General features: G+C 53.4%; 9 protein-coding genes and 2 non-coding genes across 11 annotated transcripts; 6 read left to right on the plus strand and 5 right to left on the minus strand.

The window, feature by feature from the left end:
* Positions 1 to 287: 287 nt before the first annotated feature.
* DL89DRAFT_267122 (uncharacterized protein) lies at positions 288 to 747 on the plus strand (the record flags this gene model as incomplete). The annotated part of the gene is made up of 1 exon (XM_040887374.1): positions 288 to 747. A coding segment is annotated over one exon (407 nt), but the record flags the coding sequence as incomplete, so codon positions are not given.
* Positions 748 to 2668: 1921 nt separating this feature from the next.
* Positions 2669 to 8158, plus strand: DL89DRAFT_223130 (phospholipid-translocating P-type ATPase; the record flags this gene model as incomplete). The annotated part of the gene is made up of 7 exons (XM_040884624.1): positions 2669 to 3016; positions 3614 to 4494; positions 4936 to 5320; positions 5402 to 5533; positions 5939 to 6373; positions 6872 to 7042; positions 7100 to 8158. The coding sequence occupies 7 exons, from the start codon at positions 2669 to 2671 to the stop codon at positions 8156 to 8158; spliced, it is 3411 nt and encodes a 1136-aa protein (XP_040743528.1).
* Positions 8159 to 8407: 249 nt separating this feature from the next.
* Positions 8408 to 9626, plus strand: DL89DRAFT_148670 (uncharacterized protein). Its single transcript, XM_040883508.1, has one exon. The coding sequence runs from the start codon at positions 8821 to 8823 to the stop codon at positions 9556 to 9558; it is 738 nt and encodes a 245-aa protein (XP_040743529.1). The 5' UTR covers positions 8408 to 8820; the 3' UTR covers positions 9559 to 9626.
* A 22-nt stretch (positions 9627 to 9648) lies between these two features.
* DL89DRAFT_267125 (nucleoside diphosphate kinase) lies at positions 9649 to 10380 on the plus strand. Its single transcript, XM_040887375.1, has one exon. It carries the CDS (start codon positions 9692 to 9694, stop codon positions 10190 to 10192), a length of 501 nt encoding a protein of 166 aa, XP_040743530.1. The 5' UTR covers positions 9649 to 9691; the 3' UTR covers positions 10193 to 10380.
* Positions 10381 to 11132: 752 nt separating this feature from the next.
* On the minus strand, positions 11133 to 12463 carry DL89DRAFT_316141 (uncharacterized protein; the record flags this gene model as incomplete). The annotated part of the gene is made up of 1 exon (XM_040891048.1): positions 11133 to 12463. The coding sequence occupies exon 1, from the start codon at positions 12048 to 12050 to the stop codon at positions 11133 to 11135; it is 918 nt and encodes a 305-aa protein (XP_040743531.1). The 5' UTR covers positions 12051 to 12463.
* Positions 12464 to 15322: 2859 nt separating this feature from the next.
* DL89DRAFT_t65 lies at positions 15323 to 15394 on the plus strand. Its single transcript has one exon. It is a non-coding gene; the product is annotated as a tRNA-Trp (tRNA).
* A 504-nt stretch (positions 15395 to 15898) lies between these two features.
* On the plus strand, positions 15899 to 16777 carry DL89DRAFT_267139 (CHAP-domain-containing protein). The gene has a single exon (XM_040887376.1). The coding sequence runs from the start codon at positions 15956 to 15958 to the stop codon at positions 16721 to 16723; it is 768 nt and encodes a 255-aa protein (XP_040743532.1). The 5' UTR covers positions 15899 to 15955; the 3' UTR covers positions 16724 to 16777.
* An 85-nt stretch (positions 16778 to 16862) lies between these two features.
* On the minus strand, positions 16863 to 17782 carry DL89DRAFT_316145 (uncharacterized protein; the record flags this gene model as incomplete). Its single annotated transcript, XM_040891049.1, has 3 exons — positions 16863 to 17365; positions 17428 to 17545; positions 17729 to 17782. 3 exons carry the CDS (start codon positions 17780 to 17782, stop codon positions 16929 to 16931), a joined length of 609 nt encoding a protein of 202 aa, XP_040743533.1. The 3' UTR covers positions 16863 to 16928.
* A 1946-nt stretch (positions 17783 to 19728) lies between these two features.
* On the minus strand, positions 19729 to 19800 carry DL89DRAFT_t72. The gene has a single exon. It is a non-coding gene; the product is annotated as a tRNA-Met (tRNA).
* Positions 19801 to 22674: 2874 nt separating this feature from the next.
* Positions 22675 to 23853, minus strand: DL89DRAFT_283535 (uncharacterized protein; the record flags this gene model as incomplete). Its single annotated transcript, XM_040889740.1, has 2 exons — positions 22675 to 23559; positions 23758 to 23853. The coding sequence occupies 2 exons, from the start codon at positions 23851 to 23853 to the stop codon at positions 22675 to 22677; spliced, it is 981 nt and encodes a 326-aa protein (XP_040743534.1).
* A 967-nt stretch (positions 23854 to 24820) lies between these two features.
* On the minus strand, positions 24821 to 26089 carry DL89DRAFT_208920 (mannosyltransferase; the record flags this gene model as incomplete). The annotated part of the gene is made up of 1 exon (XM_040884151.1): positions 24821 to 26089. A coding segment is annotated over one exon (1269 nt), but the record flags the coding sequence as incomplete, so codon positions are not given.
* Between the last annotated feature and the right edge of the window lie 64 nt (positions 26090 to 26153).

Below are 26153 nucleotides of genomic sequence, written 5' to 3' on the forward strand. Positions count from 1 at the left end.
GCAAACCCCAGACGTCACACCACACTTGCCTTCAAAGCACGTGGCTGGGCTTGATTGCTGTCGCTGATTCTGCTGATCAGTAATCCGGGGTCTCTGCAGGCGAGATTCTCGAATTGGCAGCGCTATCTATGATCTCTAGAGATTGTTTTCTGGCGGGTGGTGGAATTCAGACAGTCCTCTTTTAATTTTCGGCAGCTGATTCTTCTCTACACATCATTTCTAACCCTCTATATTTCGACAAATGAACCGCGCACTTATTCGTACCGTACAGCCGGCGCGCCAGGCCCTGATGGGCGTGCGCTTCCAGTCGCAGTACAAGGCTAAGCTGTATGTTGACCCTGAGCCTCAAATCGGCGATTACCCGAATCTGCCACAGCGGTTCGCGGAGGACCGGCCCCAGCGCGGGTGGTGGGACCGGCAGATGCGGCGCAACTTTGGCGAGCCGATTCTAGAGCAGGACGAGATCTTCAACATGTGGGCGCCGACGCGGTATGCGTCGCCAGGGTGGAAGCGCGTGACCAAGATGTGGCTGGGCGTCATCGGCACCATTGGCACGGTGTATTATGTGATTTCAAAGACCCGCCCAGAGCCGGTTGCGGTCAGGGCTTTCTACCCGGGCAACGGGCTGAAGGAGGAGCTTGGCGGAGTGGCAACCAGGACAATCCAGGACTCTGTCGAGGAGGCGTCAGCATAGGCGAGCAATTGATTAGATTTCTCAGGTTTCAACAGGTTGATTTCGTATTGTTCGGGCTGGCGTATGGATGATGTAGCTGGAGGGGAGGTGGGCGCGTGACGGGGCGCGTTTATTTTAGGGGTGGATTGGGCGCAACTGGGCTGTGTGTACGACTGTCCCATGCATGCCATCATCACCCGGCAAATACACATGGCACATGCTGTTTGTGACATCTCGGCGAGGGGCTGAGTGCTGCTGTTTGTGCCCGGATGCACTGCGTACTTTAAATACTGGCCCATCATGTCCATTCAGCAGTGTATACCGACAATGAGATTTGCCGAGTAAACAGTGCGAGTATTGGGGGAGGGGAGCGTGGCGGTCACACGCCCAGCCTTGGCATGTATCAACTAGCTCATGTCTCCGCGCACCCCCTTGCCGTTCAGACAGTACGCGCAAGGTGCTAAAACTCCGATGGTGCGAATGCATGAAGCCTCCCCAAGAAGCTGCGGGAGAGGGTTGACGGCCTCGGCCCAGGCAAGATCTGGCGGCACTGCTCTGTGTGGAAGGGGCGGGCAGTTTCTCGGTGATGCACTCGCACCTCCCAGATCTTCTGGTGGTCGCTGTTGACTGGGTATGTCGGGGAGCATCACAGATCATGGGGCGGAAGCAAATATTGGCCGATCGCGAGCATCGGGCAGGCGCAATATATGCATGGGCGAGGTCTGGGCGCCGGCTTGGTAGAGATATTAAAGCAAAAACCACCTTATCACCGTTGTCTGTTGTGCCTTCCGCAAATAGGAATTGGCGGAGAGGGATTTTAATCCTGTTCCTGCAACTGCCTGTCACACCGAGGAGATGGGCGGAATAGTGTGTGGTCCTCGACAAAAACGAGATTTTTTACTCCACTCTACCGGCCGGCAGTGCCAGTGGTCAGTAATATAAAAAAAGCCTGACTGACCAAAGAGAAAAAATGCGACGAGGGACAAAGCGCGCGGCCCAAAGAATTCCCCCCTCTTCTCCGCCACCACACTTGCCATCAATCAGCTGTGCTTTTTTTCTTCTCACCCCCACCCCAGATTTTCTTCTATTATTGCGCCTGATATTCGTATTATTAGCATTGCATTTGTCTCATTAGCAAGCAACCAAGCACACCAAAAATCAACCATGGGGTTACCTGGCGGCAGCGGCAGCAGCAGGCCCACTTCGATGGAGCTGCGAGAGCTTCCGCGCCGGCGAGCCACGCAGAACAGCACATCTGCAGCACGACGCACCTCGATGCGCGGGCCGATTGACCTGCCTCCGATAGACACACGGCTCCGCACCCAGAACCTGGGCGGATCGCAGAGCATGCCGCCATCACCAACATCGGGTGGGGCGACACGGTTCCCGCAGACACCAGCAACAGCAACAGCAGCAGAGATGGCGAAGGGCGGGAAAATGACCAAAGTGCCTCACTATGGGCGGCTGCGCAGCGTGACGGCACGAGTCCTGCGCATGGTGGATCCGCGGGCATACCAGCGGCAGCATCAGCACGAGGAGGTGGCTGAGCAGACGTCCCGTGGCTTTGTGGAGGCTGTGCGTGATCGGGCAGCGGTGCGGGCAAGACGGGCGCGACGATACAGCCACGGGTCAATCCCCACAGGGCTGTCGCGCCACGGGTCGCGCGAATACGGATCTGGCAGCGGCGCTCTGGCAGGATTGAAGCGGCTGTCGATGGAGATCTCGCACCTGGGCAAGATTCCATCGCGCGGGGCGTCGGTTGGAGATGCAGCGCAAGGCTCGTCGGAGTCCCGCAGATACTCGCAGCTGGGAGATATGCTGTCGCCAGTTCACAGCATGGAGGGCGGTGTGTCAGCGGCTACGGACGTTGACGACAACGAGGCTCTACAGCAACAGCAGGCGGCGGCTGACTCGGTGATTACGATTCCCACCCCAGGGTTTTTTCTGGACCCTGTGTCAGATGACTGGATGGGTGGGCATTCGTTCCGCCAGCGCATGCGGTACCCGGACGAGGTCATTACGGTGCCCGCATCGCTGACCAAGCGAGTGCACTACGAGGTTTCGTACGACTACCCGAAAAACGCAATTTCGACCGCGCGCTACAACGTGCTGACATTCCTGCCGGCCCAGCTGGCGGCTCAGTTTTCCAAGGTGGCCAACGTGTATTTTCTGTTTATCGCAGCGCTGCAGCAGGTTCCCGGGTGGTCGACTACGGGCCGGTGGAGCACGCTATTACCGCTGTGTGTGTTTGTCAGCCTGTCGATAGCACATGAGGGGTTCGATGACCTGCGGCGACACCGCATGGATCACGCAGAAAACACGCAGCGCACGCGCGTACTGAAAGTCAAAATACATGACAAGGAGCAGCGGCTGACGTTCCGGCTGCGGGATTTGCGGCACCGCGGGTCGCACAGCATCCACAGCTTCCGCATGCGCAGCTCGCAGAGCATCCATGAGCTGGGGCGGTCGACGCTGGATAGGGCAAAGCGCATTGCCGGCTCGACTCTGCGGATAGGGTCGACGGTGAAGGAAGCGGTTGTGTCGCGGCTGGCAGAGAAGCGGCGGAAGCAGCGCGAGCTCGAGGACTCGGACGACGAGGAGGAGCTGCGAAATGAGGAGACACTAAGAGCGCGCCTGAACAAGGGAGTCATCAGCCTTCGCAGCTGGCGCAGCAACCAGACGACCAACAACCATAATACCCGGAGGGACAACGAGGACGAGGACGGGGACGAGGATCTAGAGGCCATCCTGGAGGGCAGCGCCATACACACGCCGTTTTCGCATCGCCGCGGTCTGTCGAGGATATCAATGACGCCTGGCACTGACCTCAGCATGCCTGCATTGCCGGTCCAGCCGCCGCCGAAGCGCACCGGTCCAACAGTAGCCTTCAACGACGTGGTTGAGGAGCAGTCGGCCATCGGTGACGACGAGCTGCCTGAGAACCCCCTGCCCGACAACATGAGCTGCCGGTGGAAGCGCAAAAAGTGGGAGGACGTCCAAGTTGGCGACATGCTGATGATTGTCAAGGACGAGTGGATTCCCGCTGACTGCGTGGTGATTGCGTCGACGGGATTCGACGGCACGTGCTTTGTTGAGACAGCAGCACTGGACGGTGAGACCACGCTGAAGCAGAAGCAGGCGCTGGAGGCGACCAACTCGCAGATCCAGACAGCCGAGCAGCTGGCGGCCTTCAATGCCTTCACCTATGTGGAGCCGCCGTCGGCCGAGCTGTACAACTTTGAAGGGTTCATGGAGGTCAACGGTGAGCGCTATGCGCTGACGCCCAACCAGCTGCTTCTGCGCGGCTCGGTTCTGCGCAATACCGCATATGTGTATGCCCAGGTAGTGTATTCGGGCGAGCAGACGCGGCTGCGGCTGAATGCGACCCGGAATATCCGCACCAAGGCGCCGCAGGTGCAGCGGATCACGAACCGCATCGTGGTGCTGGTGTTTCTGCTTCTGCTGGCCCTGTGTTTTGTGTTCTCGGCGCTGGGCATCCACTGGAACAACAAAAAGCGCCATGGGCACTGGTACCTGAACCACATGCGTATGCCGGCCACGGCGCTGGTCTTTGGGTACATTGTCATGATGAATGCGCTGATTCCGATCTCGCTGTACGTGACCCTGGAGGCAGTCAAGATTTTCCAGTGCTGGTTCATCCAGCAAGACGTCGACATGTACCATGCCGAGACCGACACGCATGCGGAGGCCCGCACAACAGCGATTAACGAGGACTTGGGCATGGTGCGCTATGTGTTCTCCGACAAGACCGGTACGCTGACAGAGAACATCATGAAGCTGCGCGCTGTCATGGTTGCTGGGTTTTCGTATCTGCATATAGATCTCGACCGCCTGCAACCGACCAGAAAGAAGAATGCCACGCCCCAGCCAAATAACAGCAACGACGGCTCACCCAGAAACGGGGACCGGTCGATGTCGCCAGTACTGCGCACGCAGAGACTGCACCAGCAACAGCACCATCGGCGGCAGCAGAGTCTGCCTGGACATCCGACAATGTCACGCACGCTCCAGCAGCTCGCGGTGACTAATCGGCTGAACAGCGGGCAGAGCTCGAGTCTGAGCCAGCATTCACGCGGGCTGTCGGCTTCTGTATTAAGATCGCCCACCGCCGAGGATTCGCTGTCGCGGCCCAACACGCCGCTGTCGTTCAACTACTCGAGTGCCACCCCCGCGACTGTCCTTGAGACGGAGACGCTGCTGGACCACCAGACCGATACGTCTGATGATGCAGATGTCGAGAGCCAGGGGACGCCAGAGTCGGATCCGGACCTGATTATCTCCTCGGACGACGACCCGCGGCAACACACGCGAGCCAAGGACGACGCGCCGGTGTCCGACTTGCAGCTTCTGCCGTCGTCGCGTGAGATCATGGAGAGCGCGCCGCCAACGCAGGTGTTCCGCAGCCGCGCCGAGTGGTTCCTGCGGAGCATGGCGCTGTGTCACACGGTGCAGCCAGACCGCGATCCGCTGACCGGCCGAATCACCGGTTACCAGGCGACATCACCTGACGAGAAGGCGCTGGTGGCGGCGGCGGCCGAGCTTGGTTACGTGATGAACAACCGCGCCGGGCCCCTGGTGCAGCTGCGCGTGGTAGCGTCGGAGCGGATGCGAGATTTCAACGCCCTGGTGGGTGGCGGCGAGCTTGATGCCAGCTTCGATCGCGGCGTTCCGGCGCCCGACCCAACCGACCGGCTGGGCAACTACGAGGTTCTGGATGTGCTGGAGTTCTCGAGTGCCCGCAAGCGCATGTCGGTGATCTACCGGTGTCCGGACGGCCGCATTGTCATGGTGTCCAAGGGTGCTGATTCCGCACTGTGGCCGCGGCTGGTGGAGCCCGGCGTGCTTGTGTCGGACCCGAGCAGTTCCCAGTCGTTTATGCCAAAGCCGGCTGGCTACCCGCTGAAGCGCACGCTGTCGCGGCCCAGCGCCGCCTACCTGCATTCGCGCACGTCGTCGCAGGCCAGCAATGCCGACATCGACAAGTTCCTCAAATCTGCCCTGGTCAGCACGCCGGTGCAGGCGCGGCGGACAGCGTCGCGGCTGGGCGAGGAAAGCGATATTACACCGCCCGGGCTATTTGGCGACCATCTGTCAGCCGACGAGATCGACTATCCGACGCACCAGAATGTGTTTGGGGTTCTGCGGGACTCGCGCGACAGCATTGCCAGCAGCGTCAATGTGATGGACCAGGGGCAGCCGGAGATCCCGCAGTCGTTTGTGACGCCGACGCGGGAGGAGGAGGAGTGGGCACGGGCGCGGTCGCTGGAGGCCCTGCACCAGTTTTCGACCGAGGGCCTGCGGACGCTAGTGTATGCCCACAAGGAGATCCAGCCGCAAGTCTACGAAGCCTGGCATCTCAAGTACCTGACGGCAACCACGGCTCTGGCCAACCGCCAGGCGCAAGTCGAGCTGGCGTGCGAGGAGATCGAGAACGACCTTTTGCTTACCGGTGTCTCGGCCATCGAGGACCGGCTGCAGGACGGCGTGCCCGAGACCATCTTCAAGCTCCGCCGGGCTGGCATCCGTGTGTGGATGCTGACCGGCGACAAGGTCGAGACCGCCATCAATATCGCAAAGTCGTGCCGGCTCATCGACACCGACACCGTGGAGGTGACTCGGCTTGATGCCGACACGGTCGAGCAGCACTCGGGCAAGATGCTGCTGCTGGTCATGCAGGGGGTCAGCGAGTACGAGCGCCTGGAGAAAGTTTTGTGCCAGGCCCTAGATGTTGCCCAGCGCCTGCCCGAGTCCACCGATGAGCGGTTCGAGCGCCGCACGCGTATGCAGAAGATGATGCGTGGACTCAAGACCTTTGGATCGAAGCTGGATGTCTTCCGGGCCTTCCGCGATGGCGGCGCTATGAGGAGACGGCGGCGCGAGAAGCAGCCCGCTGTGCTTGAAAAGCAGCAGGGCGACGATGACGACGATATCGATTTTGCTGTGGGCGCCCCACTGAACGCCCAGCACGCGACACTGCAGGCGCCAGTGTGGGACACCACAGATGACGGCCCAGCGGGGAAGCAGAGGGAGTATCTGGAGTCACCGGTCTCTGCTGACCACGAGGGCACCCCGACCACTGTGGTTGGCGGAGCAGACCAGATTTCTGACTCCGCCATTGGGCGGACATCCGGAGCAACGGCTGTACGTCAGGCGAAGCAGCAGCAGCCGCTGCTGGAGCCCGACAATGGCAAGCTGAACTCAGACGCGTCGCTGGCGGTGGTGGTCGATGGCGAGACGCTGGCGGAGCTCGAGAAGCACCCGGAGCTGCTGGACAGGTTCTTGTCGCTGGGCACACTGTGCGATGCCGTGGTGTGCTCGCGCGTCAGCCCAGCGCAAAAGGCCCTGATCGTGCACAACATGCGCGTGCGGTGCGAGGGTGGCTGCGACGAGCAGACGCGCAAGAAGAGCCGGAATCCGCTGGCAAACCTGCTGCATCACAACAACGACGACTTTATGGTCACGCTGGCGATCGGCGACGGCGGCAACGACATCGCCATGATCCAGGAGGCCCATGTCGGCATTGGCATTGCGGGCCAGGAGGGCCTACAGGCGAGCCGGGCAGCCGACTTTTCGATTGCGCAGTTCCGCTTCCTGCAAAAGCTCTTGCTGGTGCACGGCCGGTGGAGCTACGTGCGCGTGTCGACCTTTGTCATGGGCACCTTCTACAAGTGCATGGCGTTCTACGTCACCCAGCTGATCTTCCAGTTCTACACGGGCTTCTCGGGCACGTCTTTGTTTGAGAGCTGGACGCTGTCCATGTACAACACGCTGTTTTCCATCCTGCCGGTGCTGGTGGTCGGCATTTTCGAGCAGGATCTGCAGCCGCAGACCCTGCTGACGTACCCGGAATTGTACAAGGACATGGGGCCTGCGAACCACCTGTTTACTGTGCCGCTGTTTTTGCGCAAGGTCGTGTTTATCGGCTTCCTGCACTCGATCGTGGCCTCGCTCTTCCCGTTTGCGACACGCCTGAATTTGGGCCACGACATGTCCACCAACGACCAGTACACCAACAGCCTGGTCGTTTACGGCACCATGGTTCTGATAGCGACCGTCAAGATCGCCTATATCGACGTGCGCCGGTGGGTGGTGTTTACGCATATCGGCGTGATTTTGACGCTGGTGCTGTGGTTCGGGTGGAACGGCGTTCTCAGCCACATCTACCCGTCCGGCCCGTCCGAGGGCTACTATGTGCTGGGCGTGTTTACCTTCCTGATGAGCAAGGCCGTGTTTTGGTTCCAGTGGATTATCTTCACCGCCATCGCCGTGTGCCTGAACGTGCTGGTCAACCTTGTCTATAGCGTCAGAGACCCCGTGGAGAACCGGATCATGGCGTGGGTATCGTTTGAGCAGAGGACAGAGAGAGAAAAGCGCAAGGCCAGAAATTGCGCGGGGTGGGCCAGCAGAGGCAAGTTCTGGTCCAGTGGTGGCGGGCATCGACGCCAGCATTCGCATATTAACTGAAACCAGGGACCGGTTCAGGCTTTTTTTTTATTGTTGTTGAGACCGTTTATTCTTATCTGTGTTGTTTACGATTTACACCTTTTTGAGACCATCTTGTCTACTTGGCGCCCCATGCATTGCATAGTCAGGTTTTTTTCGGATCACTTTAGAGTACTTGGCAAAGAAGACAGGCAAGGTACATTTCGAGTAATTTTCCCCTTTGCCAAGGTGCCAGGATGTTCCTGGATGTTACTCATGCCCGGAGTTCCCTAGTTTAAACAGAGACTTCTCACGCTCTTGGCGAAAGGAGTGCATATTATTCAGCATGCTGCCAAGTAATTTTTTTATACAAGATCATCGGGCACTGCTTGTAACTTTGCGCCAAGACGTCCGACGTATGTGACTTGCGGTGCTGTTTGGTTTCCTGCTCGTGTTTGCTCCTGGTGAGCACCATTTATATGGCCTGCGTAGCCTCCCTACATGCCACTGTGTCTTATCCATCTCCACGCCACCCAGCTCCCTCCCTGAATACAAGATTCCCTCCCTTTCACGGACACACGACCCTCCAAATACGCCTTCTTCCTTCCTCGTATCCTCAGAAAAAGCCCGCCCATTAATCCCTGGCAACCTCCTTCTGCTATCCTCCCTTCCCTCCGACTCTCCCAATTACGTAATCCACAAGCATGGACGCAGGCATGATTAAGCGCTGGATGGCAGACAACTTTTGGCCGCCGCACGACCGCCCCTTGCAGGCGCTCTGGATCCCTGTTTTCTTTGCATGGCTCTGCTACTCGGTGCCTTTGCGCCAGTTTAGCAACCACCGGTTCTGGCTCATCAGCCGCACAAACGCATTTCTCCCCATCATTGGCTGGCTGCTATTCGTGCCCATTGCCATCATCCACCGCGACGAATCAGTAGCTCTGGTGAGCGGGCCGACCGTCAAGGTAATTGCGTGCACCGTGCCTCTGTTTGCCCGTGTCGTGGCAGCGCTGTGCGTTCCCTATGGATATCTTTTGCTCGACGACGATATGGAGAGGCTGGCGTCCTGGCGGGCATTCCTGCGGCAACGGATCCGGAATCCGATCGCTGCCGCCGCAGTGTGGGGGCTGGCGTCGGTTCCGTTGACTATTTTGATGCTGATTCTGCCGCTGTTTACTACTATCCGCGTATGCAGGAAACAGACCGAGCCGGGAGCAACTGAGAACACGTGGGACCTGCCGATAATGCTAGGAGTGCTGGCGCTCGTAGTCACTGTGGTGAGCATCGCAATTGGATTCCATATCTCGTACTTAAAACGCAACAAGCTGCATAAAGACGTGGATGGTGCTGACGAGGAGTTTGAGATCGGTTCCATTGGACAGACTCTGTCGAACGGCGAGTACCAAGTGGTATCGAGGCGATCGGCTGATCGTCAGGCGTGAAAGAGCGGGTTTCCCAAAAGAAACGGCAATGGGTACCTCTAAAAAAATTTACAGATTCGTTTTCCTTTTATAAAAAAAGTCACTACATTATTGTTGTCGAATATTACTTCTTATCATATTACATTAAAATCAAATGAGCTGTGCAATTCGGACTCTATCGACCAAGGCAGTCTCGGCACAGCCCCAGCTAACACTGGCCCTGCTCAAGCCCGACCTGCTCGCAAACCCGTCCGCAGTACAGCAGATCATACACGAGATATCAGCAAACCCAGCACTATCGATCATCCACCAGAAAACAGACTTTTGGACGACTGCGCGCGCCACACAATTCTACAGCGAACACCAGGGCCGTTTCTTCTTTGGCCGCCTGGTCGGCTACATGACCAGTGGGCCGATCCTGGCGATGGCTCTGCGCGGACCGCACGCAATCGCCGACTGGCGCGCCATGCTTGGCCTGACACACCCAGTGCGCATGCGTCTGGCGCAGCCGGCGTCCCTACGTGCGCGTTTCGGCCTGACCGACACCCGCAATTCGTTTCACGGGTCCGACTCGATGCAGTCGGCGGAGCGCGAGCTAAGGTTTGTTTTCGGCGACGCAATGGTCGACCAGTGGCTAGGGTCAGTACGGAAATGAGTTTTGGTGTGCGAGCGCCGTGTGCTCTTGCCACTCCTCGTAGGACGAGTACGTTTTGCTGCAGTATGAGCACACGAAGAATATCCGGGCGGCGTCCAGGCGCAGCTTTGAGAGAAATGAATGGCACATGTCTATCGCCAGGGAAGGTTGTAAAGCGATATGTATAATGAGAATAAGAAAAAGGGGAATACAAATGTACAAGAAAGCAGTATAAATACGAGGATATGGTCGGTGAAACGGAGAAGGGGACGAAGGGGGCGATGTGGACCAGGAAAAAGCGAACGGCATTTGGACTGCTCTGCTCTGCAGCGGCCAGGATATTTATACATGACCTCCACCGCCACCGCCGTTATCCCCTGTGCCTCAGGGAGATCATGTTGCACGTTGGGCCAGGCTGCAGCATGCATGCGATCTATCATTTTTAAACAACGGTGATATTTATCCCCTATACATCCGCATCGGTTGTCATTGCCGTTCCAATTTGCGCAAATCGACTACCAACAGCGCCTCCCTAATTTTTTTTATAGAAGTTGATATCTTTCGAGCTGGCCACTAGCTCTTGCCTCTAGCTCCTTTCTATCTCTTGACGCTTGGCGTTTTATTTTGCTTTGGGGCATACTCGACGGACCTTCATGTGCAAGCGGCATACACGCCTGAGTATTTTTAGGAACAGCCCATTATTTTTTGCGCACATTACCGGGATCTGAGCCCCCTCCACCAACAGATTGGGTCAGACACCGCAATCTATAATTAGGCACTTGCTATTTTGGTTATGGTGCTGCGCAAAAGAGTAATGGCGATAGCATGTGAGACAGGTGATGAAGACGGTGCGTAAGTCGGTATTTTAAATGGTACAAAATAAAAATGACAGAACAAAACAGAATGCTGCGTTGTAGCAAATAACTGCACGATGCAAGCAGTATGCATGTTGTCGTTGAGTTCACTGAGTAGTCTTTTTGGTCGAGCGCGACCGCTTGATAGCGCCCGATAGCTTGCGGCGGCGCACGTTGCAGAACCAGTTCTTGAGCTGCATCTTTGTCAGCCCGGTTTCGCGCATCAGCTGCCGCTTGGCTCCGGCCGACGGATACGGATCGTCCTTGTGCGCATCCAGCCACTCGTTGAGAACATTGCTCACCTCCTGCGTGTACACACGTGAACCAATCCTGCCATATTCGTACGGACCAGGGCTCCTGCTATGCTCTCTGCACATCCGGCGCTGTCCAGAGAGCGGTGGTGATGGCGATGATGGCGACGGCGACAACTTCTTCATTCTCTTCTTCTCTGGACTGCACGGTCTGTGGGCACCAGCCGGCCGGCTAACGAGGATGGCGTTGCGGCGGCGTCTGGTGAATGTGGCAGCTGTAGGAGAAACCGGCGGGACAAGTACTGGGTTGGTGGCTGCTGCGCTGATTATTGGTGAGAAGGCAAATGGGATATCGCTGAACACTACACCGTCCTGTAGTCCAGGCATTATCCCCGAGGCTGGCGGAGACATCAGGCGTGGCGCGGCTGATGACGACGATATGCGGCGGTTGAACAGCGGAACCAGAGGTGTCATTAGCGATGGCGACATTGTCGGCAGAGTTACGTCGCCATTTAGACCAGTGTGGAAAGCTGTCAGATGAGCCATGCGAGCTATCTGTGCATATACACTCAGCTGGGTCTCAGATATCCCAGGCGGCGTGGAAAGCTGCATGGTTGCAAAATTCATCGGAAGCGAGGCATCAGGGGAGATTTCAAATGCTGTCGGCAAGAAGATGTTGGGGTTGTAGTCGAAGATGGTAGCAGACATGTCTTGTGGTGGTAGCGCAGTGGTGGTAGCTTGAGATCGTTGTTTTATATGCTCATCCGCTCTCATAAGACAAATAAAGAGGCTAGCGTGAAACAGGAATAAATGTAATGGATTTGTAGAAAAATAATGGAGTCCAAGACACTACTGCTAGATGAAGGCACTTGCCACACCCACAGCCTTTTATACTGGAGTTGTGGACCCCCTCCACCACGACTGTGGCTGGGCAGAGGCGACTCATGCAGGTGATCCTGGCAAGCGTGCTCAATGCTGTGCCAGTGGAGTGCCATACACCGACACTACGAATCCTTTTCTATCTCCTGCCACAGCTGATCCACTGTTGCTCTCCTGCCTCCATCTCTTTCTGCATCTCTTAGTCGCACTATTGCAAGCCACAGCTAATGGCCTAGCAGTGGGAGTCCCGGGATATCATCGGCCACCGGCGTGTCGCCCTTTGAGCAAATCCTTGAAGCAAAAGATAAAATAAAAACAAAGCGATGTTGAAAAGAAAGCCAGTGTCTCCTCCCTGTTCTCAGTGGGAGGAGCCACATTGGTTCACTCACGGGCACTCGGCTAGGAGACACCGCCAGCGAGCGGACTCATACTTCACCACCATCTGAGCTCGCGAATCACCGCTCAGGCATGTTGCAAATTAGCGATTTGCTTATTGAGCTCAGGAAATAACAGAGAATCACCAGTCCATCACTTGCACATCTCACTATTAGTGACCAGTACATGCACGCATTGAGCTGTGGAATGTTCTGAAAACCTGTTTCGTGTCTGTTCGAAATGCGGAGTCCTTTCCCCCATTCCCTATTGAAAAGGAACCAACAATGAATAGATCAAGCATTACCAGGGTGCCATTTCCTCACCCAGCACGGTTGGCTAAAAAAGAAAAACGCACATTTCAGCCAACTAGGAAACGCTCCACCTGGATATGATACAAGCAATTGTAATATTAACTGCACATCCAAAAAGGAAACATGAACGCACATCACACTTCATAGACAATCGCTTGTGTCAATGTTGCAAGCTAACGTCTGAAAAATAATCGACATTGCAATAATATGCGGGTTCGCGTTTACCATTCCTCCCCTCTTTTTTCGACATGATTGTCGGCTTGGCTTGTGAGCTTTCGGACCAATAAAGCAGATTATAGCTGCTGAATACGACTCCGGCCAAACCTCGTCTGTGTGGAACCGGGCAGGTGTGATGATCTTTACCGAGCTACTAGAAATACTCTGCTTGCGATGCGAACTCGGCTGCTAATCAGCATGGGTTGGCACGTCGATAAAAGCATCACGGCGAACCGATCATTTGAACGTGTCGGATGGTTGTTGGTGCAATGGCGGTCATGGACATCTCCCATCTTGATGGCCTGCTCATCGCAAGCGCTTCAGCGCTGGTTCGCTGCTGCTGGCAGCAGAATAGCCTGCTGCTGCTGCACGCCTCTTGCGCGGCCTCTTTGTTGCCAGAGTGGTGCCAGAAGCATTGGCAGCAATGGCCGTAGAACGACGGAACCGTCCAGGAATACTGCCTGAATCACAGAGTGACTGGAAAATGAGTCTGAAGTTTAGAACTGCTGCGAGATCGCGGTTCAAGAGCCGAGACGAATAGGCTCGCCTGTATTGCGCCATGGTCCGCTTACATGACTCGCTTGTACAGCGGAGAAGGCCATGGCACTTCACAGTTGGGTTCTTCGATCTCTGGTAGGGCCGCGGGTTGGGAACATGCGGGAATGTCTGCTGCTACTGCTGCAGTTGCTGCAGCGGCCTCTGTTTCATCTGATGGCATCTTTGCTGCTTCGTGTGCAGCCTTCTTGGCCAATTTTCACCATTTTCTGCTGCTTTCCTTGCCTCTGTTGCTACCCGCTTTGCTGCGTTGACCTCTGTAACCTGCTCACGTGTTTTCGAAATAAACACCTGCTTGATTATTTGCTTGTCTAAGCGCACATGGCCTGGGATCCATGATGTCCGCAGAGGCAAGCATTGGGGGGAGACTTGCCAAGCTGCTCATTCTCGATAAGCTGGCATAGGCGAATGTATGCACGCAGATGCTTGAGTGGATTTACCTTGGCATCATAGTATCGGCTGTCTTTGGCGAATCTGTACTTGGCATCATAGGCATTAAGGACTGGTGCCAGCTTGTTGTAGATCGCAAGCATCGGTGGGGTGAGCACACTGAGATCAGGGTGCCTAGAGGCAACTGCCTGGCGGAGCTTCTGTGCAGGTGTATAAACACACATTTGACATGCATTATTGAACTCGGCCTTGGACACATTGCCCATTGTGCTGTGCTGTGTGTTTTTGCGGCTGCGAATATCAATCAATTTGGCCAGAATCCGCTGTAGGCAAGTGCCATAGTGCAACACAATGTTGTTCTTGTATGCTGTCATCAGCTCGGTATCCATGTATGTTGCTACTTGATTCATGTCGCATACACCATGTAGCTCGATATTGCCATTATGTAATAGATAGGCATAAATATGATATCTAATTACATCACCGAAATCTGCATTCGACAGCTCTGGCCTGTCCTTCCGGTTGACGAAATCCTTGGCAGATATGGTCGCATCTGCCTTCAGGTTGTGATAAATGAATACATAAAACGTAAGAATCCCTTTTTCACAAGTATTGAAGGGTCAAAAGCATCATCGTCAGCTAGTTGATGGAGTAATATCCATCGTGCAAGCATGTATGTATGCTCTTTGATGATAATGACGCTGTGTACAAATTGCTCTAGGCGGGGCAACATAGAATCACGGAAGCCAATACCACCAAGTGATGTCTTTATGACAGTAGTGCTGCGGGTAATATTCATTTGAGAAATTCAATAGGCAAGTAAGAAGAGAAATGATGCTGCTCAGTTTTGCTGTATTGCAGATGCATAGCATTAAGAACTCTTTATTAAAAGTTATCTGGCTTGCATGGTTCTTAGGGCCCTTAGCACTGATACAGTCTCTTGAATCAGTCTATACAGACTGGGTCCATTGTGGCCCAAATACTACCGCTTACGCATGTTCATAAGACAAATTAATTTATAAAATAAACCCACAAATATTGCATAACCACCAGAAGAGCTATATAGCCTTATTCAATAGGTGCTCATAGATAAATATCCTAAAAGTGTTGCGCAGCTAGTGATGACCACCATGATGACGCCATGGAAGTTATCAGGCCGACCGACAATGAGAGCAGCTCTTGTGCTGAACCAATGGAGATATCTAGTGGGGCTGTGACAGTATAGATATTAGACGCCCCTCTGGGGTGACGCGCTCGAATGCTCATCTGTACTGATTTTTTGTGGCGGAGTTTCAGATTCCGCGAGTGCAACTACTGCGCGGGGCCTTGGCGCAATGGTAGCGCGTTCGCCTCCAGAGCGAAAGGTTGTTGGTTCGACTCCTGCAGGCCCCACGTTTCTTTTTGTTATTTTGCCATTGATAATCTATTCATTATTTCGGTCATAGGCTGAAACCAGCAAATCTTAACGAGATGGACTATAAATAACTGCTTATGGCAGCATGCTTAGCAGGGGTTTCTGTCGCTGTGAGGGATTGTGACCTAAAAATAAACTAATCAGCGTAGTCATAGAATTGCATGGCATGCAAAATTGATGCATGCATGCGCTGCCTTGATGGATAAACCGGTCTGATACTTCTTTATGCATGTCCAAAAATAGAACTGTCATGAAGTTCCTTAGAACAAGTGTCCTTTTACATTCTCTCCTTTCTGCTGAATACAGATCAGGCTTTTGGCTAGCTCCTCTTTTGCAGAAACCGGTCGATAGGGACTGTATTACTTGAAGTAAGCAGGTTCTCTAGGATCCATCGCAACAAAGATGCTATTCCAAAAATAGATGGTCCGACGGTGCACTGGTGGCGGATATAAAACCCCCACTGGCATCCTTTCAAAAGACTTCCAAACCATACCAACAAAAATCATTTCAACAAAAAATATACTTGCTTATACTCCCAAATGAAGTTCTCGGCTATCGTCACGCTCAGCGTTTCTACCCTCCTCGCTTCGTCACAGCTTGTCTCTGGCTATGCCATCAAGGGCAATGGTGTCAACTGTCGCACTGGTCCGGGAACCAGTAACAGCGTTGCCCGCACATACAACACTGGCGATGATGTCACCCTTTCGTGCCAGGCTTCTGGCGAAGTTATCAAGGGCGGATCACTCTGGGGCAAGACACAGCATGGCTGCTATGTCGCTGACTACTATATTAAAACAGGCACCAGTGGCTATGTCGTTGGCAAATGCGAGTCTGCTGGCGGAGGCAACACTGATGGTGGTACTACTGGTGGAGGCAACGACAGCGGAAACACCGGTGGCGGTGGTGAATCGGGGTCCGCAGGTCCAATGGCCGACGACTACCCGTACAAGGGAAGATGCGACATCGTCGACAAATGGCGGTACTACTCGTGCCAGTGTGTCAGCTTCGTTGCCTGGCGCATCAACTCGCGTCTGGGAATCAACTTCCACAACCGCTACAAGGGCAATGCTTGGGGCAATGCCAACCAGTGGGACGATGCGGCGCGTGCCTCAGGCGTCACTGTAAATAACACGCCTAAGCCGGGAGCTGTGGGCCAGACCGATCGTGGCAGCAAGTTCGGACATGTTGTGTGGGTCGCCAAGGTTTCTGGGGACATGGTCACTATTGAGGAGTACAACTACAAGCGCCACACGTACGGCACACGTACTGTTCCCAAGAGCTCATTCAACTATATCCACCTCAAATAGTAAAAGAAATTGTTCAATAGTACCTTAGCAGCACATAAAGCACCATATATCATCTGTTTACAACGTTAGAATTATTCATATGGTAGACATCCAAAGCGTGTCTGATTTCTTGGTCCTATCATCGACCTGTGGCATGTATTTGCATTAGATACAGTTAGATTTGAGCACATCCACTGTGAGTATTTTAATAAATATTGACTATTTCCTAAACAAGCCTTCTAGGACTGTCAACACCTCCATCGGTTAAAGAATCAAATGAGTTACTAAACACTGTTCGGTTCAGTGTTAGTGTGGTGCGCTCTTGTCCAAGTCCGTATACATCGCCATACTGTGTGGCCACCCGAGTTTGAGGACCTGGCAGCTTCTCTCCCCGAAGCGGAAACTGGTATGAGCTCATGTCGCTGTCCGGCGGAGGCGGGTAAAATTCATCGTTTGGTCTATGCTTGTCAGAAATGTCGTACGCGTGCTTCAGCCCATCACGCTCAAGCTTTCTCAGCCACATCTGCAGATATTTGTCGCGGTGGAACAGACACTGATACAAAGGTGGCGCCAGAATAATCCAGATTGTCAAATTCCCGTTGGTAAAGTCGATCCAGGTAGCAGCTACACGCATGGCCTGGATCCGCGTATAGTCCGTGTGGACTGCAGGTGTGATCGTGGTCTGCAATAGCGATACCAGCGTAAGAACAAAAATGATGACAGACTCGCGCCACTCGTTGAAACTGGCGTGGATGCCGCGGATTTTTGATCATGTAGAATAGAATGAACACCCAAATTATCCACAGAAGTGCGATATTTGTGGCCAGGAACGGAGTTGCATATCTGCAGATTTGTGTTTCCACAATGTATTCGATGGTAAGTCTGCCGGGAATGAGCTGGCCAACCAAACAATAAATAATTAGAACCGCACCACCACACATAATAGGAGTCATGACCGCAAACCCGCGGAACGGGCGATGAAGCATAAACACACAGTGCAGGGCGTATAGCCGTGCCAGTACGCACATAGAGAACGAATAGCCGAAAATCAGCCGCACCCACAGATGCCAGGCTTTGCATTTTGACCATGCTCCAGTAATGATGATGTGACCATTAGTTGGGATATCGGCAATAAACCAGAGTATACCACAAAAAAGCATTAGTGTTGCGAGATTCAGATTCTTTGCCCGTAGCGGCAAGTATCTGTGGTGAAGCCATGCGTATGCAACAAGCACTGATGTACAGGTGTAGAGCACCGATCCAACTATAATTGCTGCGGTGTCTAGTGCATCAACTGGATCGGTTTTCATTTGTGATAATAGTATCTAGCGCTTTTATGCAATATAATTAGATGAGGATAAGAAAAACCAGGAGAAAGGATGAAAATTGAACCATGTGCAAGAGTGACCTATAGCTGTATTCCTTTTAAAAGAAGTACACCTGGGCCATCTGCCCCTCCCCTTTAAATTGGAACTACACATATACCTCCACGCACACGCAAGCACTGTTGCTGTTCTGTCAGTCTTACCTGAGACCCCATTCTGTGATTTTTCCGGATACGATTTGCTCATACCATTAACCACATTTAGGTGCCAGAATCTTTCAATTCAGAGCATGCGGGTTTCCGTCTATGAGTATTTCTGCTTATGCCCAACACAGGATTAACATATGTACGGCCTCCATTTTGACCAGTGGTATTAATTGGCGTGCTGTGAGAGCAAATTTGCGCTCCTGCGCCAATTTTCGTAATATCTTCCGCATTCCTAAAGCAGTCGATTTCCTGCAACAATGCACAACGATGTCATTTGGAGAATATTGTGGTCGTATGATACCGGGTGTTTGATGGGAATCGTTTTATCGCCTACACGGTGGCACTGTTTTCTATAAGGGGGCAATTAGCCAAGGTATTGCAAAGCGCAATTATTATATTGGCATGGGTCATATGCACATATGCACTGATCTGCTCCTTCGGGCTGTGCGCATATTTTATACTACAAAAGCCGCCTCTCGAACACACTAGAGGTATACATTTTTCTATCAGAGACCACAGCTGCAGGTTAGAATACTTTGCACTCAGTGCACTGGTTGCATTGAGCTGAATATTCTTTTTTTTATCTCAGCTTTAATGACTAGCTGATATTAGCTACACGTGGTAGATATCCGATGAGCGTTCGACAATTAGTAGTGTTAGCTACCTCTCATGACCTGCCAAAACATTTGTAGATCTAGTCGCTCGAATGAGTCTACATTATCATAAAATACCTTCGCTTTGAAAATACTTAGAGGTATGTAGGAAGGGAATGGCAGAGTGGCACCATGGTTCCAATATTACTGTGGCTGTCACAGTCGGAGCTGGGTGGATCCATAATTATTACCCAGGTTTGAAGATATTACAAGGTTGTTGAAGATGCAGTTTCCTTTATATGACGAGCTGCTATTTGGTGAAAATTTAGTCTCCAATAAACTAACAACTGGCAAGTGATTCTGCAACCTATTGCCTACCAGTGATTGAGCCACCGCTGTCACCACTATCGATAAGATTATTTGAGAGCTCAGAAACACTCCACCACTATCTCCACCACCCTGCCGCACAGCCAATGGGGTAGCCAAGGCTACAGTGCTACGGGATATCAGGGTGATGGTGCGCATATAAAAAGAGAGAAAGGCGAGTATGAAGAATAAAGAGCAAATATATTTTAGATGCGTGCTTAAGAAGCAAGAGCAAAGAGCTTTTCTGGATTTCGAATGAACTAATATTCTTGGTGGAATATTGGGTAAAAATATGCTATTCTATTTGGGACTTTTCTATTCAGCAGCAAGGGCTGGGTTTCGGGCCACACATTGCAGCAATTGCTAATATGGCAATGGCGCCAGTTCTGCATTCAAGCAACAATGTATGCGGTGGCAATGCCAACTAGGCAAAATAATATGCTACCCTTTACTGGCAGTGGCTAATTAAAATAGCTGTCTTTAATGGCTCACCCAAGGCTCGATCCGCCAACCTCAACCTCAGAGCAAAAAACAGCTAGCATCACCAAGTTTCGATCTTGGGACCTCAGGGTTATGAGCCCTGCGCGCTTCCTCTGCGCTATGATGCTTTCCAAACTCTGAGATGTCTGCAAAAAAATATGTACATAATATTGATAATGCCCGCCATGTGACTCTGCTTTGTCACACGTAGTTGAAGCGGTGTCTGAACAGTCTTCACCTTCTCCCCAAAGGGAGAACGATGTCCTAGCCATCAACTAATACCTGTTCATACACTGCATTTTTGTATCAGCTATCATAAAAATATAGGAAAGATTAGGAAGCAGACCTACCAGACTAATAATAATGTCAACAGGGTCTAACATGGGGAGAAATGGTGGGGAGTCTGTTTCTAGCTGTGGGGCATGTAATGTGGTGCATAGATTATATTGCCTCTGATGCTCATCAATGAATCGGTTATTAATTCTCTATCACCTGGCTCTGCTAATGCCTTTGTCTTGTGGTTTGTTTCAAATATGCTTGGCTGTATCTTTATATGCTTGGCTGTATCTTTACCTATATATAAGATTTTATAGTCTAAAAAGTATCCGACCGTCCGCTAGAAACTTTTTATTTGGTTAAAAGATAAAACTTTTAAACCTCAAAGTGAGTTTGGATGACTTGCTCTGTAAACTCCTTTTGATCTTGTGCGGCATCTGACCTCATCGGTGAAACCAGGGCGACAAGTTGTTATTGTAGTGGTCACAGGTCTCTACTAGATATCTCCATTGGTTCAGCGCAAGAGCTGCTCTCATTGTCGGTCGGCCTGATAACTTCCATGGCGTCATCATGGTGGTCATCACTAGCTGCGCAACACTTTTAGGATATTTATCTATGAGCACCTATTGAATAAGGCTATATAGCTCTTCTGGTGGTTATGCAATATTTGTGGGTTTATTTTATAAATTAATTTGTCTTATGAACATGCGTAAGCGGTAGTATTTGGGCCACAATGGACCCAGTCTGTATAGACTGATTCAAGAGACTGTATCAGTGCTAAGGGCCCTAAGAACCATGCAAGCCAGATAACTTTTAATAAAGAGTTCTTAATGCTATGCATCTGCAATACAGCAAAACTGAGCAGCATCATTTCTCTTCTTACTTGCCTATTGAATTTCTCAAATGAATATTACCCGCAGCACTACTGTCATAAAGACATCACTTGGTGGTATTGGCTTCCGTGATTCTATGTTGCCCCGCCTAGAGCAATTTGTACACAGCGTCATTATCATCAAAGAGCATACATACATGCTTGCACGATGGATATTACTCCATCAACTAGCTGACGATGATGCTTTTGACCCTTCAATACTTGTGAAAAAGGGATTCTTACGTTTTATGTATTCATTTATCACAACCTGAAGGCAGATGCGACCATATCTGCCAAGGATTTCGTCAACCGGAAGGACAGGCCAGAGCTGTCGAATGCAGATTTCGGTGATGTAATTAGATATCATATTTATGCCTATCTATTACATAATGGCAATATCGAGCTACATGGTGTATGCGACATGAATCAAGTAGCAACATACATGGATACCGAGCTGATGACAGCATACAAGAACAACATTGTGTTGCACTATGGCACTTGCCTACAGCGGATTCTGGCCAAATTGATTGATATTCGCAGCCGCAAAAACACACAGCACAGCACAATGGGCAATGTGTCCAAGGCCGAGTTCAATAATGCATGTCAAATGTGTGTTTATACACCTGCACAGAAGCTCCGCCAGGCAGTTGCCTCTAGGCACCCTGATCTCAGTGTGCTCACCCCACCGATGCTTGCGATCTACAACAAGCTGGCACCAGTCCTTAATGCCTATGATGCCAAGTACAGATTCGCCAAAGACAGCCGATACTATGATGCCAAGGTAAATCCACTCAAGCATCTGCGTGCATACATTCGCCTATGCCAGCTTATCGAGAATGAGCAGCTTGGCAAGTCTCCCCCCAATGCTTGCCTCTGCGGACATCATGGATCCCAGGCCATGTGCGCTTAGACAAGCAAATAATCAAGCAGGTGTTTATTTCGAAAACACGTGAGCAGGTTACAGAGGTCAACGCAGCAAAGCGGGTAGCAACAGAGGCAAGGAAAGCAGCAGAAAATGGTGAAAATTGGCCAAGAAGGCTGCACACGAAGCAGCAAAGATGCCATCAGATGAAACAGAGGCCGCTGCAGCAACTGCAGCAGTAGCAGCAGACATTCCCGCATGTTCCCAACCCGCGGCCCTACCAGAGATCGAAGAACCCAACTGTGAAGTGCCATGGCCTTCTCCGCTGTACAAGCGAGTCATGTAAGCGGACCATGGCGCAATACAGGCGAGCCTATTCGTCTCGGCTCTTGAACCGCGATCTCGCAGCAGTTCTAAACTTCAGACTCATTTTCCAGTCACTCTGTGATTCAGGCAGTATTCCTGGACGGTTCCGTCGTTCTACGGCCATTGCTGCCAATGCTTCTGGCACCACTCTGGCAACAAAGAGGCCGCGCAAGAGGCGTGCAGCAGCAGCAGGCTATTCTGCTGCCAGCAGCAGCGAACCAGCGCTGAAGCGCTTGCGATGAGCAGGCCATCAAGATGGGAGATGTCCATGACCGCCATTGCACCAACAACCATCCGACACGTTCAAATGATCGGTTCGCCGTGATGCTTTTATCGACGTGCCAACCCATGCTGATTAGCAGCCGAGTTCGCATCGCGAGTAGAGCAGTTCTAGCACATACATAAGCGAAACGGTGGGTAATTCAAAGCAATATTGAGCACATGATTATTCATAGATATTTTATATTGCGTGCTGAATTACATAGTCCATACTGTGATTTGTGGGAGAAATGTACAAAATAAGGAATTGGCGTGTTTGGTTGATACGTAGGAAAGTGCCAGATGTGTCAGACACAGGGGGCAGGGTATGTGGTCGGAGTGCGAGGAGAATAGGTTCAAGTCATACAGTCAAGCCATTGCGCTGCTGCTACTGTCATGCATGGCCGGGCTCAGCGACGAGCGGCCACTGCCAGGCGACGTCTCCCCCGACCCGTTGCTGAGGCCGCTGTTGCAGCTGCGTCCCAGGCCAGCGTGCTGGGCGTACATGCGGCGGGCCTCCTCGATCCCGTGCTGCCGCGGCAGGTTCAGAAGCGCACTGGCACCGGGGTGCTGGTGCGCCATGTGGCCGTCGCGCGCCTGCTGCGCCAAGAACGAGCGCGGCAGCGACGAGCGCGACTCGCTGGTGGCCGAGCTGCTGAGCGGGAACCCGTGGCCCATGGGCGTGAACCGTGGGCTGGGACGCATGTGCGCCACAGCGTACTCTGCAAACTCGAGCGGGTCGATCTGCGAGCTGCGGTTGCGCGACCGCGACGGGCGGATCGGGATCCCCTGCCCAGCCGACATCTGCACTGATGTGCGGCGGTGCCTGAGCGCGTGTGTCTGCGAGTAGCTGCCCGCGTTGGCTGGAGCTGGCAGCATCTGCTCGTGGTGCGCCTGCCTGGGCAGCGACCAGCCGCTGCGCATCTCGGGAATCGGCGAACCCACGCCAATGTCGGCGCCAACCATGTTGGGCGACACGATCTCGATGGCCTCCATCAGATTGCGCACATGGTCCAGGTCGACGTTGGCCACCGAGCTTCGGCTCCGCCGGGCATTGGGCAGCCAGACCCCGCTGCCGTCAACGGCAGGTGAATGTCCACCGCGCATGCTGGCGACGCTAATTGCAGGCGAGCCTGGCTCAGACGGGCGGCGCGGCGAGATGGTTTCCTTGACCACCGCCGCCATCAGGCGCGAGACGGTGCGGCTTGCCGGGTCCAGCGCTTCGACGAACTGCTCGAGCTGGATGTTGGCTCCCTAGAGGACAAAGGCCCAAAGACAAACAGACACAGGCGTTAGTGGGCATGTTAGCCAACAGGAACAATACCCAGCTCCCATGGGAGGACCGGTGTGTTTATCGTAATCTGCAGTACTCCGCTGGGCTTTCCGCCAAAGGAGCGGAGAGCAATCTCTGGAAATTGCCTGTTGAAAACCTCGCCGAGACCAGCCACTTACATTTGCTTCGTTGAGCTCAGCGATTGAGTGTTCGAGGGCGATCTTGAGCTTGCGGAGGAGCTCTCCATCCAGCGATTCCTCGGTCCATTTGCCCATCTCTGTGTGCTAGGCGACAGAGCAGGAGTGTGGTGGAATCCAAAGAGACTGCAGAAATATTCTTAGGCGACCCAAGGGCGCACGAGGCTGGCGACTTCCCGGAGCGCAGTGAGCTGTGACCAAGTGTGGGGTAATGCCGCAAAAAACTCTTTTTCACGGCTTGGCAAGTCAGTGCACAGTTGCTTCCTTCTGGTGGCTCCTTCTGGTGGCTGTGGCGGGGGAGGATATTAATGTGTTGTTTGTGGCTCCTCTGTTTCGCAGAGGAACTGGAGGGCGCGGCAGCAAACGGGCACAAGAATTCCTTTCTATCCTGAGACTGGGTTTATCGAACGACTTCACAGAGGCAATGCAGGGCCTGGAGTCGAGCTCGGTATACAGCACAGATTATCGTGGCTCCCGCGTTGACTCGCTTGAGCTGGAAGACAAAAGGAGGGATGGGGGAAGCACGTTATGTTGGCGGCCAGGGAGGGGAGGTTGGGAACCAGTGCAGGGCAGAGGGCGGTAGTAACAGCTGTTGAGCAAAGGCGAAAGTAACAAGCGTTGGAATGTCTGGAGCGAATGGGAGTTTTGGAGAAAAATAGAAACTGTTTGCGAGGAATACTTTGGAGGAGAGAGAGGCCACTGCGCGCGGCTTTTCTCCGGGCGTCTTTCAAGCGAGGGCGTGGGGAGTGTAAAAGCAAGAGCGCGGCCTGTCTGGCCGCCAGCGAGCCGCTGCCAATAGAACGTGACCGGAGCGCAGCGCCCACAGCGATTACTGCGTGTCCACACCTGCCAAAACAGGGCTCGTTTTCTGCTCGCTGCTGCTGCTTCTGGGAGGGTGCGCTTTAAAAGCGCGAGGGGTAGAAAATTTTTTACCAGGGCTTGTAGCCGGACAAAGAGAAAATTTTTTAGCGACTCAGCAAAAATGACGGCATCGCCGAATAGGAGCCGACACAAATACTACGCTTCCGCGACGCTTCACACTCGCTCAGGCGGGCGGCAAAAAGTTGCTGAACAGGACAACGCCGACCAGCCCGTAGCCGATAAAGTACGTCAGCACCGCACGCTGTACCAGCCGGTTGCCGGAGCTGACCAGGTGTGCAGCGAACCAGAACACCGGCGGCACGCTGGAGAAAAACCGGGTTATGACCTGGACGTGCATCGTTGTGGTGGCCACGCACAGCAGCAGCGCCCACAGATACATGTGCGGCAGCAGATCGTCGCCGAAATAGGCCATGTGCAGCGAGTGCGTGCGTACCGAGCGCTTGCGCTCCTGGCTCGATCGCCATCCGAGGGTCAGGATCCGGGACACATCGTGCCGCGAGTAGGCCCAGAGACCAGCTGCCGACAGGCCAGCCATCGGAAGTGCGAGCAGAAAGTTGGGAATCTGCTGCACAGTGTAGTAGCGCAGGAACCCGACATTCCAGTACTCGTCCTGCACGAAGCTGTAGAGGAGCGGCAGCGTGCTGCTGCAGTACCTGCGCGGTGTAACAGAGCCATTCATGCAGAATTCGCGATACCCGTATATCTGGAACGCCATAAATCCGAGTGACGAAATGAGAACCAGCGCTAGCGCTTTGACCATCTGCAGCGCAATAACAGCAGCCCGCCTCGGCAGCGCCAGTGTTTTGCTGCTCCACGCCTCGCTCATGACCACCATGTCCCACACGATGAACCCAGAGTATAAAGCACCGTTTGACCGGCACAGCGAGCTCAGGCAGAGCCATAGCGACGCCTCGGCGTGCTTTTGCTCGGTGGTCCTCAAGATTGCAGTGAATACAAGCCAGGCAAACAGGCTCTCGGTGTAAATAGCCGACATGAACATGTTGGACGGCGCTAGCACAAACAGCAGCGCTGCGATGTACGCCAGGGACTCGTTCTTCAGGGTCCTGCAGCCCAGCTTGTATAGCGCTACTGCCGCAAGCACAAATGCCAGGTTGCAGACGACGAGGCCGGCGATGGTCAGCGACAGCTGCCGATCGACCACCAGATGCAGCGGCGCCAGTACCGTGCTGTCCAGCAGACGCATCAGCCCCGGCAGCAGCGGGAAGAAGGCGTGCTCCTGCTCAAACACATAGCCCGATTCCGAGATGTGCAAAAAGTAGAACGAGTCCCACCGGACCACCACTTGCGCCACCGCACGCAGTAGCTGCTGGATATGAGTTGATGCGCGCGGCAGGATCAAAAACACGGATGTGTCATAGTCGTCGTATATTGCGTTTGCAGCGATTCCTAGGGTGAGCGCCACCAGTCGCGACAGAGCGGCATACCGGGCCACGCTCCACCGACGGTCATTCACTACAGTCGCTGTCTGCGTTGTT

The sequence above is a fragment of the Linderina pennispora genome (assembly GCF_002104995.1).
Source record: "Linderina pennispora strain ATCC 12442 chromosome Unknown DL89scaffold_6, whole genome shotgun sequence".
Taxonomy (NCBI): Eukaryota; Fungi; Kickxellomycota; class Kickxellomycetes; order Kickxellales; family Kickxellaceae; genus Linderina; species Linderina pennispora.